This window comes from Mastigoproctus giganteus, chromosome 2 (genome assembly GCF_048544385.1).
Source record: "Mastigoproctus giganteus isolate SK-2022 chromosome 2, ASM4854438v1, whole genome shotgun sequence".
NCBI lineage: Eukaryota > Metazoa > Arthropoda > Arachnida > Uropygi > Thelyphonidae > Mastigoproctus > Mastigoproctus giganteus.
The window spans coordinates 18,748,003-18,770,721 of record NC_143576.1 but is presented as its reverse complement, the minus strand read 5'-3'; the positions used below and the strand labels follow the sequence as shown (position 1 = coordinate 18,770,721).

General features: G+C 37.5%; 1 protein-coding gene across 1 annotated transcript in view; it reads right to left on the bottom strand.

The window, feature by feature from the left end:
• rictor (rapamycin-insensitive companion of Tor) overlaps positions 1 to 22,719 on the bottom strand; it is a 707,794-nt gene that overhangs the window by 397,191 nt on the left and 287,884 nt on the right. Inside the window, exon 16 of the mRNA XM_090388323.1 lies at positions 5,574 to 5,756. Within this exon, the coding sequence (XP_090244449.1) occupies positions 5,574 to 5,756 (183 nt within the window). The remainder of the gene's footprint in view (positions 1 to 5,573; positions 5,757 to 22,719) is intronic.

Sequence of the window (22,719 nt, the reverse complement as noted above, 5' to 3'; positions counted from 1 at the left end):
AAAGGAAATGACATAAAATAATCGAATATATGTACATAGCAGATTTCACAGAGGCATTAACAATGACTAGGAATTATAGTTATGAGTTAAAAAAGAATTTGCAGGACAGGACATTTGGCTTTCAGTTGCAATTACTAGGTTGGATTATTGTTCTTCATTTTATAGGAGATCTGACTCCTGTAGGCTTCAGAGTTGATTAACCTGTTGCAGTCAATGTTGTGATGATTTATGAGGTGAAGGAATGCATTGGGGAACATTCTGTCCATTTGTTTGAGCTTGGAGAGGTTGAATTTGAATTGCTGGTTTCTTGAATTTTCCCTGTTGAAGGCAGCTATTATATTGGCTAAGTTTGGTGAGTCGCATGCAGAAGTGATTAACTTTGCAAGAAGCATGACTCCAGACTCGTTGATTATCAGTTGCAGAGGCTTTGTTTTTAGGTTTTCATAAAGCTGTTGCCTGGATATTGTATGGGGAAAACGAAGCTTACTATTGAGCCATCTAAGAACCAAATATTCTAGGGCAAGGAATTTCTTGATAGTTACTTGAGGAGCACCAGACCAGATTTCGGAAGCATAGGACAGAATGGGAAAGATACATCTTTGAACATGCTTAATGACTGTTTTTCTGCCCCTTGAATCACTGCTGTTACTTGTTTGATTAACCATTTTGATTTTTGAATTTTTTGAGCAACATATACCGTATTTCCCATGTATAAGACGCACCTTTTTTCGAAAAATTTGGGGGTCTAAAAACTGGGTGTGTCTTATACAGTGGTTATAGATTTTTTTACTTGCATTTCGAGCTTTTTCGGGCTGCTTGTCCTTGTGCTCATTGTTTCGCACTTGTTACCGGTATATTAGGTTACGTTTTGCCTCGTTCTGCCCAGAAATGGCTCAGAAAAGATTTTCATACAGTGCTGAATTCAAGTTATGAGGAGTTGTATGAATTTTATGATGAATAAAACTTGAGTTCAATAACTTTATGTAATACATTTTTTTTTCAAATTTCGGGCCCCAAAATTAAGGTGCGTCTTATACGTGGGGAAATACGGTAAAAGTGGGCATTAAAGGAGAGATTTTTTATCAAAAACAACTCCAAGGTCTTTGTGAGCATAAACATTTGGAATTGGGACATCTGCAATTTTTATTTCTATGTGGTTGTGTTGTTTCCGAAGGGAATAAGTAATTTGAGCAGATTTGCTTACATTTATAGTCAGATTGAGATCTTTCAGATACTTGATTTCACAAATCTGTGAATTTGCATCATTGATAACTTTGCGAATATCATCACTGGCTTTGGAGATTATAAATAACTTTAAATCATTGGCATATGCCAGTAGATTTGGATTTTCTTGTAGAAGTGGTTGAAGAGATGCTGAAAATATAGTACTGGAGAACGGCTCCTTGAAGAATGCCTGTTGAGGTTGTGACGAGAATATTGTCAGTACAAGTGGGGAAGAGGAGAAGTCTGCGAATTAGGCTGTACTGAAGATAGGAAATAATCATTGTGTCAAAGAGAAAATGATTTTTTTAATATTTCAAAAGCTTTTTTCGAGATATATGTTGTTGAAAGCACCTTTGATGTCAAAATAAAATACATCGCATTTTGCCTTATCTTGAAACAGTTTGGATGCGTACAATGGTGTCAACTAGGCTTGTTGTTGTAGAGCACCCTCTAGGATCAAAATGCAAATTGACAGGTGCATTAGCGAAGGTTGCATGTTGAAAATATAGTAGCATGATTTTTTCAATAATTTTAATAATTATTGATGAAACAGGAAATTGGCCGATGGCTGGGATGGTTATTTCTGCAAGCTTTTTTAGGAATCAGCATAATCCTGAAAGTTTTCCACTGTCTTGGAAGGAATGGCTGGGAGATGCACCTGGAAATGATATGCACTAACAAATCAATGATGTATACGCTGGGCAATCTAATAATAAAACCAGGGATACCGTCAGGACCTTCATTACTACTAGGGCATAATTGGTTAACTGCATGCTGAACTGTATTCTTGTTCACAAGTTGGTTAATTAGCTTGACTCAGAGACACATCATGTTGCACGTTGTCCGCTTGTTCATAAGAATTAAATGCTATAAATCTGTTTTGCATAGCATTTAATTCTTATGAACAAGCAGACAACGTGCAACATGATGTGTCTCCGAGTATTGCATCCGAATATTCTGTCTTCCATATTGCATCTTATCCATTCAAAAACTAGATCATGCTGTAAGATAGCTGTTGTTTTTGTAGAACGTGCTCTTTTATTGTACTTGAGCGTGGACATAATATAATTTTTGTACGACTGAATTTTTTTTTTTTTAGTTGAAACAAAGCTCTGCTCTTTTATATTTACTAGTGCCATAGAGAGTGCCATTAGAAGTGCCATATTCCTTCAACTATCTGTGGTATTTTTGCTTACTTTTAAAGTATGGTTTCAGGTGGGATTTGAACCAAGGTTTGGAGTGAGAAGATATTCTAACAAGTTTGGATGCCGACTCTGCTTTCAGTTGATCCAGCCATTTTATAAGAAGAAAAGTAGCGTCCTGTATAGGAATATTTTTAAGAAAATCCCATGGGTAGTATTTTAAGAGATGCAAAAACTTTTCTTTCTGAAGAAATTTAATTGATGATATTCTTTTAGTGATTTCCAGAGGAGGGCAAGGATTCCTGCAGCTAATTGTTGCTTGCAATTCTCTACTTTTGTGGTCATATTTAAATGTAATATTGCTGCTAAGTTTTTCTTGAAGTGGAAAATTAGAGTATACAAGATCAAGCACTTGATTACCTCTTGTAACAAAGATGATTTTTAGCTCCTAGACACTCTCCAATTCCTCATAATTAACTTTAGTGGTTTCATGCACTCTCTTGACACCTCCCTCTATTACTGGATATATGCCATCAACCACAGAAGCCTTACTTCCTTTAAGGGACAAAAGTTTTTTTAATAAATAATCAAAATTTCAATATTGCTAGTTTCATTCTTCCCAGCTTCACCTGCACAGTTTGTCCTTGTGATGAAGGATCTTTTGTCTGTAAATATCAATGCAGAATACCTCTTCAATTCATCTGCAAAATCAGCCACATTATTAGAGCCTTTCCTACACTCATTACATAAGGGTCTGATCTGTTCTTTTATTTGTTGTCAAATACACAAAAAACTCCACTTCCCTGTTCTTTTCTCTCCTTTGCCAGCAATTTCACATATTCTTCCTTTGCCACCCTAACCTTTTTCTGTGGTACTATTATAGATGAACTTTGTAGCTGCTGTAGGCTTAAGTATTTTCACCTTTCTGTAACTTTCCCATGCCATCTTTTTCTGCTTTATCTGGCCAGCATCTTCCTCATGCTATATATGCATTCTTGGCTTCTATCATGATAATTTTAAAGGTGCATTTAATACTTTACAGTACTGACACATTTCCTGCGACATATATTTGAGAGAGCTTATTCAGTGTGCTGTAATTCTCTGAATATTGAGAAATAACATTCCAAAATTCTCAACACTCCAAAACTTTATAAATGGTTGCAAAGTAAAAGTCTGTAATTCATAGCTAAAAGGGAACACTTACTTTTTGGGCTGAGCTCTAAATCAGAACAAAATGCAATCTTTTATCCAAAGTCTATTCTATAAAGATAAACTAACTTCAACACAAGCAAGAAACTATAAAATACATGCCAAGCTATAAACAAAACAGAATTATTTATACTGATAGCTGAAAGTTCAATCAGTGTGCTGACAGATTCAAGCAATTTATTTCACCACTCATATATTGACTACTTAAGAATAACTACCTATATATGTTATGGCACAGCTTAGGGTACCACTGAGCACTTATAAGTGTTGATACAGCAAACACGTTAAATGTAGCTTTTTACATATCGTACTAGGCCATCCAGGTTATAAATCCTGGAAATTGTTCATGGGGAAGGGAGATACCATGTGGGTAGCCCTCTCAAGTCACAGTTTAATTCTTCTTCTTCTTCTTCAGTAAAACTATTAAGTCACAGAAGTACCTGCAGCATGTGCTTTTGATTGACTTTCTAATGCAGCCCATGGACTCAGCTACCCATGGACACTCAGTGGTTTATGCAAGACGGTGCATACCACATACAGCTAATGTCATTTTGAAATTTTTTGCACAGCATTTTTTTTATTCTCACATTTTGTCATACTGCTATCCTAGTTAGTCATTGGAAAGAACTTCAGGTATTTTTGGTTACTCCCAAGTCCAGACTTGGACCTGCATGAAATTTTCTTGTTGGGGGAGGTGTCTTGAAAGAGAAGATGTTCTGCGGGAAACCTGTTACACCCATAGACTAAAAAGCCACGGTTGCTCTGCTGTTATGAAATTGATGAATCTGTATCCTTACATTACAAATATTGGTGCAAGTATTCAGAAACTTGGTCAGCAAAATGGAGCATGCACTAAACTTATGGTAAAATAAGAATGTTTTGCAAGAAACTGAGAATGGAAATTCATAGCATTTGTAACAATTAATGAATTTCTTAGGAAACATTTTCACATGCAAAATTTTATATGCCTTCACGTTAGACAGCATAGAAGTAGGTGGGGCAGGAGGATAAGATAAAAAAAAGATTTTAAAACATTCACTCCAGTACTAATTAATTAAGTCAACTAATTAAGTAATACTACTGACTTGAGTACTGAAATGAAAGAATTAGCTTTTACATTGCAACAATACACCAGTCCACAAGACTGTTGGTTCAGCAGGTTTTAGCCAAGAAAAAATGGCAATGGTCCCACCCCTTCCTATTTTCCTAACCTGGTCCACTGTGAATTCTTCCTGCCCCCAAAATGAAAATCCAATTAAAAGGATGAAGATTTGATTCTGTATCATGATTCTGTCCAGCAAAAAGTGCTGGACAGAATCATGATACAGGAGTTCCAGGGATGCTTCAAACAGTGAGAGAAGTGGTAGGATAAAAGTATAAACTCTGGAGGAGACCACTTTAAAGTGGACAAAGCCAACATGTAACAAACAAAGTCTATATTAATTACCACAGCCAGAAGGAAATTTCTGACTCACACCATGTATGATAAAAACTGTAGGAAATATTTCTTTACAATAAAATGAGGTTTGGTAGTTTTACTATAGCTATATACCTGTTGTCACATCAAGCATCTCTTGAGCATACAATAACGATTAGTGTAAAAATATGTATATATGTAATTGCATTAAACCATTGTCACTACTTTGAATATTTTTAGTTTGTAAGAACAAAAGACAAGACCATTACAATTAGCATAGTTAAGCCCTGTTATATACTGTTTTGCTATCCAAAAAAAATGATCATGGTTGATAAAAATTCTAATTTTGATCAACCATGAATGTGCCTCGAACTGCTCAATTTTGATCAACCCTCAATTTTTTTTTTTGGATAACAAAGTTTAATATTAAGTATTTTATCAATCAAATGAAATTAAAAATATTATTAGAAGTATGTGAAAAATTACAAGACAAGAAAAAATCATAGTTAACCTTAAGCTTGGGTGAAAAAAAATTATTAAATAGAGCTAGAAGAAATTAATAAAATTGTTACTTTACTAACCTCATCTATTTCTAATAAAAAATCAAGGAGAAAACATCCAACAACACATATTTGGTGTCCTACTTCTCTTTCCGCTTCTATTTCTGAGAACTGTTTGTTACTTGGCTTATAAAACTGGGCAATCCTTTTGATGAATGTCCGATAATTAATATCTTCCATTTTTTTCAAACTTTCTGATGGATTCTGAAATAGTTTTAGCAATGAAGACTACTTGATCTAATCTAGCTGGCCAATTATAAAAGAAATAAAGCATACTTAAAATATATCTCAATAATCACTGACTTATGGCAACCTACCTAATCCTGTGTTGAGCCACTGTTCACATGGATAACAGCTGCTATTTGCCTACACATTGACTACACTAGGTATCTGAAAATATACTTAAGGATCTGCAGCCACCATGCCTGGAAAGCTTTACAGTGTCAGAATAGATTACGGCTGTGTGCCTCACTTCCTCTTCCAAAACATTATACAGGTGTTGGATTAAGGTCAGGGAAATATGGAGACCAATCAAGATGAGTGATATCTTCAGTGTGCCTCGAACTGCTCATGCACAATGCGGGCACATTTCCATCTCAGAAGAGCCCATTTCTCTTTGGGGAAAAAATGCAACATGATAGGATGCACAGGGTCTCCCCTAAGAGCTGCCGGTAGACTTCACCAGAGAAATATTGAAGTGAAAATCCATAAGCACCAGGGATCCTAGTTCTTGACAGAAAAATATGCAACAACAGCTACCTGCCTGGATAATGGGCACCATGCATGATGAGTCCAAGAACTCGTGTTGCTTGCTTCACACACGAAGGCATCTACTGGCATATTGCACCTATGGATATATTGACTCATCCTACCAGCACATTCATTTCCAGTCCTCCAATGTCCAAACAGCACATTGTTGACACCACAGCATTCACCATCAATGATGATCAGCAATGAGGAGAGAGAGAGTGTCTTTCAGGTGGTCTGCTGTGAAATTCCATACAGCAGAGTATGCAGCTGTTTGTTTGTTTGTTTGTTTGTTTGTTATTTGGTTTTTTAGGAGCATTAGCAACTAAGGCCATATTGCTCCGGGAATATGAGGTGGTCATTCCCTTCACCTTTCCGCATCCTCCATATTTGGTAGTGACGGGCTTGAATGAGTATGCAGCACGTCGTTATTTGGAACACTGTTTCTTCTTGCATTCCCCCATATTGTACTGTGATGTCAACTGACACAGTGACCTACTATTGAGCCCATACAACACACAACCTTCGCTTACTACACACATCCACCTTGCACAATCGTTTACAATTCTGCCAGCAGGAGGTGGTTTGACCTGTTCAACACCATTCTTTGTAAACCTTAACCAGTGGACTGTGAGCAACCAACAAGATGTTTCATTTCCAATAAGGAAGCACCCAATGCATGAACTCCCACAATCACACACTTATGAAATACATGGTATCTTTACTACATCCCATGACTGCTACTTTATCACTTTGACTTGCACGACCAGAAGCAAATTTCGATTGCTCTAGTGTACGAATCAGTTTGGATTTTTATACTGTAAGTTATGTAGCACAGTCCAATATGGATGAGGTGGTTGTAATTCAGTGATCACTGAGTGTACATGTAAAAATTATACCATAATTACCTATGTACCATTTGTACAAAGACACACAAGTAGGAGTAGATAAATTACATTTCTTTATTTACTGTATACTCCCGAAAAGATGGTAGTTATTTATTCATTTGGGTTTTTGCGCCAATGAAAATATCATTTGTAATTACCGAAAAATATCCACATATAATGATATCCTTGGAATGTCCAATCTTTCATTTACACAATGTATATCTGATGATTTTATTTCACTGAGCCTAACTAAACATATGGTTACTACACTACCTTGTTATGGCATATCAAAAAGCTAAAAAACATAGAAGGGAAAATCTTTTCCTTCTATGTCAGAAGGAGCATCACATCACTGATTTTGAAAACTTCCCAAAATTTAAAAAAAGAAACCCAGCTTCGATGGATTTTCAACACCAAATGATTAAAATTAATATTCATCTACCAGTTCAAAGAGACAATATAAAAAGCAGCATGTGTACCCTGCATGCACGAAAGATTTTTATTTTATGTGAAAACATCCTTGGCTTGGACAAGGTTAAAGGGTTTTAGGAATGAAACGAATCCAAACATGTTTAACATTTTAAAGCATTTATTTTTATTCAACGGTTTCGTCAATTTGAGGTTGCAATACATGTTCAATAGGTAATTTACTTACAATGGGTGTGTGATAACTAAAATATGATATAGACACTTGAGATTTTATGGAGTGTAAATGTCTTTGAAACACAGCATCAATTATAGTTCCATGATTAGTAGTCAATACAGTTCTATAAGTATTTAGCATCAGTCCAAATTTATTTTCTAAGAAAACAGTCAAAGGCTTGGATTGAGAATCTGCAAAATTAATGTTGAAATCACCACTAAGTATCATTGGTATTCAGTCACATTTTTTGAGAGAAAATTGTTGTAGCAGTGCAGCTCCTTCAATCGTGTAAGTAAAACAAAATGGATGAATTCAATGAAGTGTTCGATCTTTTGGTTAGGTGAAATGGCTACCGACAATATTGTTTGACCATCAGGAAGAAGGCATTCAGCTGCACAAATGTCTAGTTGGAAAATCAGAAACTGATTTTTCAACAGTTTGTCGATAAATCACTTCCATATTTAAGTCAAAGTCAATGCAACAAGGCATCATATGTTTAAGATGATAAATAATCTATATAATATTGGTGTAAATACACCATAGAAAACTCAAACAAAAACACTACGTTTGTAGTCTGAAAGGGCATCATTTTTTCTGTATCTCATATTGGGCTCATCCTTCACAATGAGTTGCCATGCATTGCACTACCTTGAATAAGTAATGCTTCACTAAAAGAGAAGACTATAGTTACTTATTCTCAGTGGGTACCACACCACCTAGACACCGTTTCAAGGCTTACTGGCCCTTCATTGGTGGGTGGGCAGGTACCCTGGTATTGCAAACATGACAATCCAGTTGTGAAGATAATCCAACAATATTAAAGATGCCAAAAGGTGTACATAATAATATTTATGTCAAAGTCAATGCAACAAGGCATCATATGTTCATCATCATCATAGACACGATAGGAGGGAGTATAGGATGAGGGCCCTGTCGACCAATTCGGCCCTGGAAAGATTGTGCAAGGCTCAAGGGGTGGAATTTTTTTCAGCCTGGTCTGTACTTGTTAACAGGAGAGACTGCTTCTACAGGGATGGGATACACTTAAATAGAAAGGGTGCAAGAATGTTTGCTGATGCTATCGAGGCAGTGTTAGGTGGGTCGGAAAACTGCTAGATTGGGGGGATACAAGGACTAATAGATTAACAGTAGCCACCGGAAGAGGTGAAAGTGATTCTTGCACTGCTTCTAATGAAATGAGCAGCAGCTTGGAAAATAAGATGCAGGATATTTCAGAGACTACTGGGAGTCATTGGGGTACAAGTAAACACATGAGTTGCGCTAGGGTAGCTAAGAGGTGCATGTATACTTGCGTGTACACCAATGCTAGGAGTTTGGTAAATAAATTTGATGAATTTTAGGTATTGCTCAAAGCATCAAAGGCGGATACTGTTGGGATATCAGAGACGTGGTGTCACACAGATATAAGTAATGCAGAACTGGAATTTGGGGAGTACAACATCTACAGAAAGGATAGACAGGATAAGAAGGGAGGAGGGGTTATGCTATTAGCTAAGAAACATAAAATCCAAGGAAGTGAAGCCAGTTGACATCGCTGGACAGTGCAGTGTCGAGTCAGTTTGGTGTGACATAAGCATTGGGTTAGTTGGTTGGTTATTTGGTTTTTAGGAGCATTAGCAACTAAGGCCATATTGCTCCGGGAATATGCAGTGGTCTTTACCTGACCTTTTTGAATCCTCAGTATTTGGTGGTGACGGGCTCGAACCCTGGTCTAATCAAGAAGCGTGTGCTACACACTGCTGCTCCTTCCCACCTGGCTACGGAGATGCCCATAAGCATTGGGAGATAAAAATTGAGAGTAGGAGTGTGTTATAGGCCTAATGACTCTGATGAGTATAATAAGAAACTGTACAGGGAAATAGAGTGGGCCAATAAATCAGAGAGTCTTATAATGGGGGATTTTAATTTCCCAGATACTGACTGGAATTTGTGGGATGGTCACTCACACACTAGCAAGGCTTTTGTGGATTTATTGGATGACTGTTTTCTAAATCAGCATGTTCGGGAGGCAACTAGAAGGAGCAATACTCTTGATTTGATTATCAGTAGTGATTCTTCTTGCATTAAGAATTTGCAGATGCAGAAACCACTAGGTGGCAGTGATCACAGTGTGCTTAAGTGAGATTTACTCAAGGAGGTAACTACCATCAGGTGTAAGGGGAAGGGTTACTGCTGTCGTAAAGGTGACTAGGATGGTCTGAGACAGTATTTAAGTTCTATACAGTGGGACCAACTGAGATGTTATCAACAGCAAACTCAAAATGGGAAGCATTAAAAGAACTTATCTTGGAATGCTACTAGGCTTTACATACCAACAAAGAAATATTGTTCAAGGTTCAGGCCTAAATGGATGTCAGATGAACTAATGAGACATATGGCAGAGAAGAAAAATGCATGGGACACATACAAATTAACATGTGACACAGAAGCCTATGATAGATATAAGTTGATCTGTAACTAAGTTACAAAGGAGGTTAGACAGGGGAAGCCAGATTACGAGAAATCTTTGGCAAAGGATGCAAAGAAAAACAGCAAGGAGTTCTTTATTTATGTAAACTCTAGAAGGAAGGGGATGAATCAGATTGGTCCACTTGATATCGATGGTTCAACTGTTCATGATCCTGCTCAGGTAGCTAACAAACTAAATCAATATTTTACATCAACATTCACACATGAGGAATTATTCAGGAAGGGGAATGCCACAGATGAAGTAAACACTGGCAGTGAGCTAGATGATCTTGTAATAATTGAGAGTAAAGTGGAGGAGAAATTGTTGAAGATAAATATAAGAAAGGCACTTGGGGGTGGATGGGATCAATCCAGTTATATTGAAGGAGGCAGCAAAGGAAGTAAGCAATCCGTAAGGCATAATTATGAGAGCTTCCTTGGACTCAGGGGAGGTACTCACAGACTGGAGATGTGCAAATGTAACCCCAATTCACAAAGGAGGATCAAAGGCTGACACAAGTAGTTATAGACCTGTGAGTTTAACTTAGCATGGTTTTGTTAAGGGAAGCTCTTGCCTGACCAATCTGATGGGATATTATGATGTAGTCACAAAAGAATTGGATGCAGGGAATAACTTTGGTATTATATATTTGGATCTTAGAAAGGCTTTTGATACTGTTGCACATAGAAGACTGATGCACAAATTGGAGCAGTGTGGCATTGGTGGCAAATTGTTGCTATGGATAAAGGGATGGTTGAGTGGCAGAAGACAGAGAGTGGTAATTAATGGACACTGCTCATCATGAATTAATGTTATTAATGGAGTCCCTCAGGGTTCAGTATTGGGTCCATTGTTGTTTTCTGTATTTATAAATAATATTGATGATGGTATATCAAACTTAATGTCTAAGTTTGCAGACGATATAAAGGTTGGCAGGGTTGTTAAGGACGCTACTGACGCTATGCTGCTGCAATAGGATCTGGAAAGGTTGAGCAGATGGGCTGAGAGGTGGCAAATGAAGTTTAACATTTGACAAATGTAAAGTACTACATATGGGAAACAGCAACCCCCAGAGCAACGTATCAACTCTGTGGTACTACACTGACAGTTCTAGAGAATGAAAAGGACCTGGGGGTAATTGTGTAGGCAGATATGAAGTTCTGAGCAGTGCAGAACATCTGCAAGAGTAGCTCATGGTGTCTTATCAATGATATACAGGAATTTTTCAAGCAGGGATAGGGAGGTGATTATTCCCTTGTATAAGCTGTTGGAACGAGTACAGAGAAGGGCAATAAGATTAGAGAATGGAACAAAGGGGTGCTCTTACGAAGAAAGGCTTAAGTTTTGCAAATTACAGTGTCTGGAGACTAAGCACCAGCGAGGTGATCTGATAGAGGTGTATAAACCTTGAATGGTTTGAGCATGCTCAATGCTGATGGGATTCTTCCTCTTGCTCAGAATAATCACCTGAGAGGGCATAAATTCAAATTGAGGAAAGACAGATGTAGGATAGACCTGTGGAAATTTGCCTTTAGCCAGCGGGTGGCTGGTTGGTGGAACAGACTTCCATCCCTTGTCGTGGAAGTTGATAGCCTAAATAAATTTAAGGCTCAGCTGGACAGGTATTTTGAACGAACGGAGGGGTTAAGTGGAAGGTTTTTTTTTTTTTTTTTTGGCTGATGCTGCATAAGCTTGCTTTCTTGCATCAAATGCCTCTGCTAATGCTAATAAGAGATACAGATAAAATGATGCCCTTTCGCACTACAAACGTAGTTTTTTCGTTTAAGAGTTTTCTATGGCGTATTTACACCAATATTATATAGATCACTTCCATATGAAAAGTAACGCGAGTATGATTTTCTCTCTTACGAAAAACTGCCAACCCGTTGACTTTCTCATTTGAATTGAACAACACAATCAAAGTTAGGTATGCTTACTCCTTCATTGTTATTTAGCCATGTTTCAGAAAGTAGACGTAAATTTGATTGTTGGGTGACTGCATCAGTAAGATCGTCACTGTGAACATGTAAACTTTGACAATTTAACGTTAGAATGGAAAGATCTTGTTTACTGATAAATTCGTATATGTATCTTGCATGGTAAGAAGAGGATTACACGATAACCTGGTCATTTCAGCCTGAAGTGCAAAAGTGGATGTAGCATTTCTCAGTCCATGATAAAACTTCTTTTCTCCAATTGGAGCAATTAATGTAAAGATCATTGATATCGGTAACTTGAGATAATGCAACATAAACTAGTTGTTGTTCGTGACATTTCCCGTATTCATAAACTACGGAATCGAAAGTACCGCCCTGAGCTTTATGGATGGTAATAGCACAAGCTGGTATTAGTTGAAAATGATTTTGTTTAGCCTAGATCATTCTGATCTTATTCAATGAACAGTCGTACTTCTTATTGCAATTGGTATGGCTTCTAAATCGATTTCTCTAGCCATAGTAAGTCGACGAGCCTTCATTCTAGCCAGCTGACCCACAGCAGGTGATCCTGGAAATTTCAACCAAAGATGTTTCATAGAAGTAATCTCTTCGTCATGTTCAATACATCCCAATTTTCCTAAAGCTCCATTAGCTACATCAATATTAGTGATTATCAAGTATGGTTTGCCAATAAGTAAAGGAAGTTCATACAGTAATCCATTAGTGTCTAATATTCCCAGTTTTTGAAGTTTTTGTCATACGAGCCTCACATTCTGCACCTCTGCAACCAACAAATGTCTTGAGCAATCAACATTACGGTACCGATTTAACACAGAATTGTTTTAAAGTTCACAGATTTATTTTTCAAATATAAACGAACGTCATCAGGACACAAATTATATGCTGCTTCTTTGCTTACAAATCTTAACTCAATAAGTTTGTTTTTTGTTGGTTAACTGAACACTGTTTCCAATTTTTGTCAAAACTCTCAAGAATTCTGAATTTGAATGTCTCATCACTTCATTGAGTTTGTAATATTGTAATCTACAACATAGATTAGGGCCTGCAATGTGTTGCTTTATCTGTTGATAAATAGGCATTGCTCATACAGGGGGTGGCTGTTGCAAATCACCAATCAAAAAAATGTCTAACCCACCCACCAAAATTATGATCTACACAGCCTGTAATTTGTAGCAGGTGAACATCCATCAGAGATAAAAGATCAGCTCCAATCATACTAACTTCCTCGCTAATTAAAACACAAACATATTTGTAAAGAGTATAATACTGTTGAACAACTTCAAAAGACAAAGGTAGATTCTTCGATATGGAAATTTTCAATACGGCATGACTCCACGCTGATCTGAACGACGAAGTTCACTCGATGCCATCATAAACGGTGTAACTTTTAAATTATCCGTAAACTCTAGATACTGGCCAAAGTAAATGCTAGGATAGGACAATTCTTCGGCATGTTCGTCAAAAAGTAACCTTTATGGTAGGAGCTATTTGTAAATATTTGTCATCGCTCCACAAAAGAGTTTGTTGTTGAGCAATTAAACTTTCGTCAACAGGTATAGCTTGTCTCATTTCATCACATGTAGGAGCATCACTGTGTTCCATGTCTTCATTGAAGAATGCTTTGTCAATTCGATACCACACAGATGATACAAAGGAGTTGTAAGTAGATACTTTAACCAAACCCTTAACATCTCATTTACGAACCAAGCCCATTAAATAACTCGATTTGTGAATTTTCTTACATCTGATATGAACATAAATGCAATAATTGTATATCCATTCTCCAGGGCAAATGACTGACCATTGAATTAACATTTACAGGAACATTTATAATATGGCCCTAAATTCTGTAGTACCATTAATAGCTACAGCAGCTTTAGTACCATTAATACGGTAGTACCATTAGTACCATTAATACGGTAGTACACGGTAGTACCATTAATAGCTACAGCAGCTTTTCCAGTAGAAGCACAAGTTATCTCTCTCTATACATTAAAAAAGCATTTAATGTATAGAGTGATATTTATTCGAGCCAATGGGAGAAGATGGCCAGGCAATTACGTCACTTATTCGAGTTAATGGGAGAAGGGGGGTGGGCAATTACATCACTAGAAATGCTCGGGTAAATAATTACATAGGTCATTTCCTGGTTAGATTTTGATCAGTGCATTATAATTTTATTATTATACAAATAATAATAATTATACAATGCAAAACTATGCAAATATTAACAATCATACATCTACAATGTTGGGATGATTGGTCCCTTCATCAGCTGACTTTAATATACAAAAAAACGCTGCAATGGAACATGAAATGATGCCAGGCGTGGTCTTGTATTAGACGGTGAAGCATGTCCATGAGGTAGGTGAATGTTAAATGAAAGGAACACAAATGGGTTACTGGGCAGAATCAGACACTTGCTGTTGACAATGTAAAGTGTGTATGTGGGATGCATGCCAATGTTTGTTGCACTGAAAGACAACAAATTTAATGTTGTCTTCCTCCATAATGTTTGCATTTTATTAGCATTAGCAAGGTCACATGATGCAAGAAAGCAAGCTTACGTAGCAGGGCCAAAAAAAAAAATAAAATAAAATAACCCTTATTTCACCAATCCACTCACTACAAATGTTTGTCAAGTTCTGCCTTGAATCTATTTAAGCTATCTACTTCTACAACGACAGATGGAAGTTTGTTTCACCAATCAACCACACGCCGGCTAAATGCAAACTTCCATACATCAATCCTACAACCGTCTTTCCTCAATTTGAATTTATGCCCTCTCAGGTAATTACAGGTGATTATTCTGAGCAAGGTGATTCTCAGGTGATTATTCTGAGCAAGAGGAAGAATCCCATCAGCATTGAGCATGCTCAAACCATTCAATACTTTATACACCTAAATCAGATCACCTAGCAGGTACATAGTCTCTAGCCACTGTAATTTGCAAAACTTAAGCCTTTCTTCGTAAGAGCAACCCTTTATTCCATTCACTAATCTTGTTGCCCTTCTCTGTACTCGTTCCAACAGCTCTACATCCTTCTTAAAATGAGGCCTCCAGACCTGTATACAGTACTCAAGGTGTGGCCTGACAGTTGCCTTATACAAGGGGATAATCACCTCCTTATCCCTGCTAGAAAAATTCCTGTATATCATTGACAAGACACCATGAGCTACTCTTGCAGACCATCTGCACTGCTCAAAAAACTTCATATCTGCCTGCACAATCACCTCAGGTCCTTTTTTCTTTACCACTGTCAGTGTAGTACCACAGAGTTGATACGTTACTCTGGGGTTACTGTTTCCCATATGCAGAACTTGATATTTGTCAATGTTAAATTCATTTGCCACCTCTCAGCCGATCTGGTCAACTTTTCTAGATCCTGTTGCAGCAGTGTACTGTCATTAGTTATTAACAACCCTGCCAACCTTCGTATCGTCTGCAAACTTGGACACATTAAGCAGGATATACCATCATCAATATCATTTATAAATACAGAAAACAACAATGGACCCAACACTGAACCCTGAGGGACTCCACTAATAACATTAGTCCACGATGAGCAGTGTCCATTGATTACAACTCTCTGTCTTCTCCCACTCAACCATCCCTTTATCCATAGCAGAAATTTACCTCCAATGCCACACTGCTCCAATTTTTGCAGTAGTCTTCCATGTGCAACAGTATCAAGGGCCTTTCTAAGATCCAAATATATGATATCAAAGTTATTCTCTGCATCCAGTTCCTTTGTAACTATATCATAGTATCCAATCAAATTAGTCAGGCAAGACTTCCCTTAACAAACCCATGCTGTGTCCAAGCTATAATTGAATTCTTGTCTAGATGATCCTGCAATGCATCTTTAACCAGTGCCTCCATTAATTTCCCTGGAACAGAAGTTAAACTAACAGGTCTGTAATTACCTGTGTCTCCCCTTTATCCTCCTTTGTGGATTGAACTCACATTTGCACATCTCCAGTCCTTGGGTACCTCCCCAGAGTCCACGGAAGCTCTCATAATTATGGCTAAGGGTTTTCATACTTCCTTTGCTACCTCCTTTAATATAACTAGATAGATTCCATCCTCCCTAGCTGCTTTTCTTATGTTTATCTTCAACAATTTCTCCTCCACTTTATCTCAGTTAATAAAAGGTTATCTAGCTTACTGCCAGAGTTGAATACACATCTGGCATTCCCCTCCCTAAATAACTCCTGATGTGAATGTAGATGCAAAATATTCATTTAGTTTGTTAGCTATCTGAGCAGGATCATCAACAGTTGAACCATCGATATCAAGTGGACCAATATGATTCATCCCCTTCCTTCTAGAGTATACATAAGTAAAGAACTCTTTGCTGTTTTCCATTGCATCCTTTGCCAAAGATTTCTTGTAATCTGCCTTTGCCTGCCTAACCTCCTTTGTAACTTGGTTACAGACCAGCTTATCTATCATAGGCTTTTGTGTCACATGTTAATTTATATGTATCCCATGCATTTTTATTCTCTGTCACATCTCTAATTAGTTCATCTGACATCCATTTAGGCCTAAACCTTGAACAATATTTCTTAGTGGGTATGAAAAGCCTAGTAGCTTCCAAGATTAATTCTTTGAATGCTTCCCATTTTAAATTTGCTGTTGGTAACATCATCAGTTGGTCCCACCGTATAGAGTTTAAATAATGTCGCAGAGTACCGTAGTCACCTTTATGAAAGCAAAAACCCTTCCCTTTGCCCTTGATGGTAGTTACCTCTTTGAGTAAATCTCACTTAAGCACACTGTGATCACTGCCACCTAGTGGTTCCTGTATCTGCAGATTCTTAATGCATGAAGAATCACTACTGATAATCAAATCAAGAGTATTGCTCCCTCTAGTTGCCTCCAGAACATGCTGATTTAGAAAACAATCATCCAATAAATCCACAAACACCTTGCTAGTGTGTGAGTGACCAACACACAAATTCCAGTCAATATCTGGGAAATTAAAATCCCCCATTATAAGACTCTCTGATTTACTGGCCCACTCTATTTCTCTGCACAAATGCTCATTATACTCATCAAATTCATTTGGCCTATAACACACACCTACTCTCATTTTTCCTTTCCCAGTGCTTATATCACACCAAACAGACTCAACATTGCATTGTCCACCAACATCAATTGGATGCACTTCCTTAGATTTTGTGTTTCTTAACTAACAGCATAACCCCTCCTCCCTTTCTGTCCACATTGTACTCCCCAAATTCCAGTTCTGCACTGCTTATGTCTGTGTGGCACCATGTCTCTGATATCCCAACAAAAGAAAGGGTGCAAGATTTACTGTTTGTAAATATTTTTGTTAAATATTTTAGTTCTGCTCTTTCGGATGCAATAATATTCCTCGTGTATTATGGAACCCGAAGCAAAAGGCCTTTTCCTAAGTGGCCTAAGTAAACACAGGTGATATTTATTTAATTACGTAGTGATATTTATTTTGCTTTGAGAATGCTGTGTGGTAGGGTAGCCAATGGAAGAAGACGGATGCAGGTCACATGGTACAAGTGGGCAGGGCAATTCCATCACTACAAATGCACAGGTAAATAATTACATAGGTCATTTCCTGATTAGACGTCAACCAGTGCATTTCGACAGGTGCCTTTTATGTAGAAAAGATTTGACTTACTCCGTCATACCTCTACATTTTACGTAGAAAAGCGTGCGAGGGAGTTGGCGAGCAAAGCAAGTGGAGCCCCCGCTAGTAGGCATTAAAGAAATTATCGGTGCTAATAAAAAGATTATAAACTTCCATTGATAATCCAATCGTGAACATCTTGCCACAGCCAGCAAGGAATATTTGGATAGATTAACGATTAGGTTGAAGTAAAGTAGAAATTATATGCAATAAAATTCCTTCCTGTCTTAAATTAGCTTTTCACATTAAATCCCAAAAATGATTATCTGGCATTAAATTTTCTTGTTTCTTTGCTATTGCAAAGAAACAAGAAATTTCTTTGCAATCTAAATCAATTTGGATTTCTATCCAAGCTGATTTAGGGTTGCTGGTCGAAGATCGGAATTCATTTCACTGTCTGGGTGTTCGTGGAAATCTTTAAATGGATCGGCATCTTCACGAATCAACATTGATAAGTTTTGTATATCACAGACAACAACTGCATCAACTTCTTTGTCAGTACGGTATACTTCATGACAGATCTCCATAATTTTGTGAATATCTAAGTAAGATTCAGAATTTTTATGAAGTTAGCATTAGCATTAGTAGAGGCATTTGATGCGAGAAAGCAAGCTTATGCACATCAGCCAAAAAAATAAAAAATAAATAAATAAAAAAATAAATAATAATAAATAAATAAAAAAATAAATAATAACCACTTCCACTTCACCCGTCTGTTCGTTCGAAATACCTGTCCAGCTGAGCCTTAAACTTATTTAGGCTATCAACTTCCACGACAAGGGATGGAAGTCTGTTCCACCAACCACCACCCGCTGTCTAAAGGCAAATTTCCTCACATCTATCCTACATCTGTCTTTCCTCAATTTGAATTTATGCCCTCTAAGGTGATTATACTGAGCAAGAGGAAGAATCCCATTAGCATTGAGCATGCTCAAACCATTCAAGGGTTTATACACCTCTATCAGATCACCTCGCTGGTGCCTAGTCTCCAGACACTGTAATTTGCAAAATTTAAGCCTTTCTTTGTAAGAGCACCCGTTTGTTCCATTCACTAATCTTTTTGCCCTTCTCTATACTCGTTCCAGCAGCTCTACATCCTTCTTGTTCCATTCACTAATCTTTTTGCCCTTCTCTATACTCGTTCCAGCAGCTCTACATCCTTCTTGAAATGAGGCCTCCAGACCTGTATACAGTACTCTAGGTGTGGCTGTTGTTGTTGTTGTTGTTGTTGTTATTTGGTTTTCAGGAGCATTAGCAACTAAGGCCATATTGCTCCGGGATATGCGGTGGTCATTCCCTGACCTTTCCGCATCCTCCGTATTTGGTGGTGACGGGCTCGAACCCCGGTCTAATCAAGAAGCATGTGCTATGCACTGCTGCTCCTTCCCACCTGGCTATGGAGGCGCCTCTCTAGGTGTGGCCTGACCATTGCCTTATACAAGGGAATAATCTCCTCCTTATCCCTGTTAGAAAAATTCCTATATATCATTGACAATACACCATGAGCTACTCTTGCAGCCCATATGCACTGCTCAGAGAACTTCATATCTGCCTGCCCTTTCATTGCCCCAGGTCCCTTTCATTCTCTACAACTGTCAGTGTAGTACCACAGAGTTGATACTTTGCTCTGGGGTTGCCGTTTCCTATGTGTAGTATTTTACATTTGTCAATGTTAAACTTCATTTGCCACCTCTCAGCCCATCTGCTCAACCTCTACAGATCCTGTTACAGCAGCATAGTGTCAGTAGTGTCCTTGACAACCCTGCCAACCTTCGTATCGTCTGAAAACTTGGACATTACGCTTGATATACCATCATCAATATCATTTATAAATACAGAAAACAATAATGGACCCGATACTGAACCCTGAGGGACTCCACTAATAACATTAGTCCATGATGAGCAGTGTCCATTGATTACCACTCTCTGTCTTCTTCCCCTCAACCACCCCTTTATCCATAGCAGCAATTTGCCTCCAATGTCACAATGCTCCAATTTGTGCAGCAGTCTTCCATGTGCAACAGTATCAAAAGCCTTTCTAAGATCCAAGTATATAATATCAAAGTTATTCCCTGCATCCAGTTCTTTTGTGACTGCATCATAGTATCCAATCAGATTGGTCAGGCAAGACTTCCCCTTAACAAAACCATGCTGGGTCCGAGCTATAACTGAAGTCTTGTCTAGATGATTCTGCAGTGCTTCTTTAACCAGTGCCTCCATTAATTTTCCTGGAACAGAAGTTAAACTCACAGGTCTATAGTTACTTGTGTCAGCCTTTGATCCTCCTTTGTGAATTGGGGTAACATTTGCATCTCCAATCCATGGGCACTTCCCCTGAGTCCAAGGAAGCTCTCATAATTATGGCTAGGGGTTTGCTTACTTCCTTTGCTGCCTCCTTTAATATAACTGGATAGATTCCATCCACCTCAGGTGCTTTTCTTGTGTTTATCTTCAACAATTTCTCCTCCACTTTACTCTCAGTTATTACAAGATTCTCTAGCTTACTGCCAGAGTTGAATACACCTCTGGCATTCCCCTCGCTGAAAAACTCCTCATGTGTGAATGTCGATGCAAAATATTCATTTAGTTTGTTAGCAACCTGAGCAGGATCATCAACAGTTGACCCATCGATATCAAGTGGACCAATCTGATTCATCCCCTTCCTTCTAGAGTTTACATAAGTAAAGAACTCTTTGCTGTTTTTCTTTGCATCCCTTGCCAAAGATTTCTCGTAATCTGCCTTCGCCTGCCTAACCTCCTTTGTAACTTAGTTACAGATCAACTTGTATCTATCATAGGCTTCTGTGTCACGTGTTAATTTGTATTTATCCCCATGCATTTTTCTTCTCTGCCATATGTCTGATTAGTTCATCTGACATCCATTTAGGCCTAAACCTTGAACAATATTTCTTAGTTGGTATGTAAAGCCTAGTAGATTCCAAGATAAGTTCTTTGAATGCTCCCTATTTTGAATTTGCTGTTGGTAACATCATCAGTTTGTCCCACTGTATAGAATTTAAATACTGTCTCAGTCCATCGTAGTCGCCTTTACGAAAGCAATAACCCTTCCCTTTACCCCTAATTGTAGTTACCTCTTTGAGTAAATCCCACTTCAGCGCACTGTGATCACTGCCACCTAGTGATTCATTTATCTGCAGATTCTTAATCATGAAGAATCACTACTGATAATCAAATATCAAGAGTATTACTCCCTCTAGTTGCCCCCTGAAAGTTCTAAAATAACTTGTTCGTGTTCATCATACAAAGCGAGAAATTTAATTTCAGAAAGTATTTCCTCTCACTTCAAAAAGGTAAATGAAGAGTAACCATCTCTCGTTTATATTCATTCAAGTCATTAGGCATATCATAATTTTGATATTGAAGTATTTTTGGATATTCACAAAGTCAATATTGACATCCCGAAGTGCAAGTATAATTGGAAACAAGCCAGCTAAAGTAACATTTTCTAGTTCTTGAGGTCTTTTCTCATACTTATCAAAACAATTCTCTTTCCAAATGTCAGTAGAATTGTCACCCATATTTTCTCATTCCATTTCTTTGATCGATTTTCTATTACACTGTCGCTCAATGAGCCACAAAGTAGGTATATAAGTTACAACAACTGAACTCTTGGACATTGGTTGATGAAGCAAATAACAAGCAGCCTCTTGACTAGTAATTTCAATAGAGTTGAGCATGGCAATGCTTAATTTTCTTGTAATTTCAATGTCAAATTCAGGATACTCGTTCATTATTTCAATAATTTTATGCTGTAAAGCGCTAATCCCACAATTGGTCTTATTTACGTATTTGATGACATAAGCAGCACAAGAATATTCTTCCTTGATGAATTGAATGCCCATGTTACGCTTTAAAATGCTAAACACAAAAGGACTGAATGGGTTATGCCATGTTTGATGAGGCTCGCATTTCAGAAAGACTTTTGGCTGAGTAATACAGTTCGAAGAAAATCAATATAATATGATTCTAATGAATGCAATTTTTTTTAAAGAAGTGATTGATGCTAGTATATTTGTGTCCTCTATATTCTTCCATAATTTCTTGTATTTAGCATTATATTTAACCCGTAGAGCTTTTGCTTTTGGCATGGGAATTAAAATCATTGTATATCGTGATGGCATAAATGGAGCTGCAAAACAACAAACCTGTTTGTCGGTAGTAACAAGATCATTTTGTAACAAGTAAGTTTGAAGTTTAATATTACTGGAGGCTTTTGCAGTAGAAACAGACATGAGCTGATTTTTAATAGCTATCATTGCATTCATACTGTTTCCCATAGGTTCTTTAGGAGCATTATTAAGCCACAAAAGAATGTGGGCATGTGGACTGCTACGATTTTGACATTTGATCCGTTTAAAATAGTTGACAAAGTAATATTGTAAAAATGGACTGAAATGCTTAGACTGAAGTAAAGTTAAAATACAATCCACAAGTTTATTAAAATGAATTGTACACATTATGGCACCTTCATTAACTAAGTTGCCTTTTTCATAAAATGAAGCACTACTGCTTGCTCGTCAGGGATATCCAAATCATCATATTTTAATTTGAATAAAATTTTTAGAAATGTAGGCCAATCAATTTCATTTGCACTCAAAGTTAAGAACGTAGGTTTACCCAATCGTCTGATCACCACAAACAGATCTCTTTTACATTGTGTCCAGTAATAAGTTGAATTAAGAACTGATTACAAAAATGCTAAATTGTTTTCAATGCAGATGTGGACGTATTCTTGAGACTGGATTTGTTCTTTGGTGAACTTAGTGTCC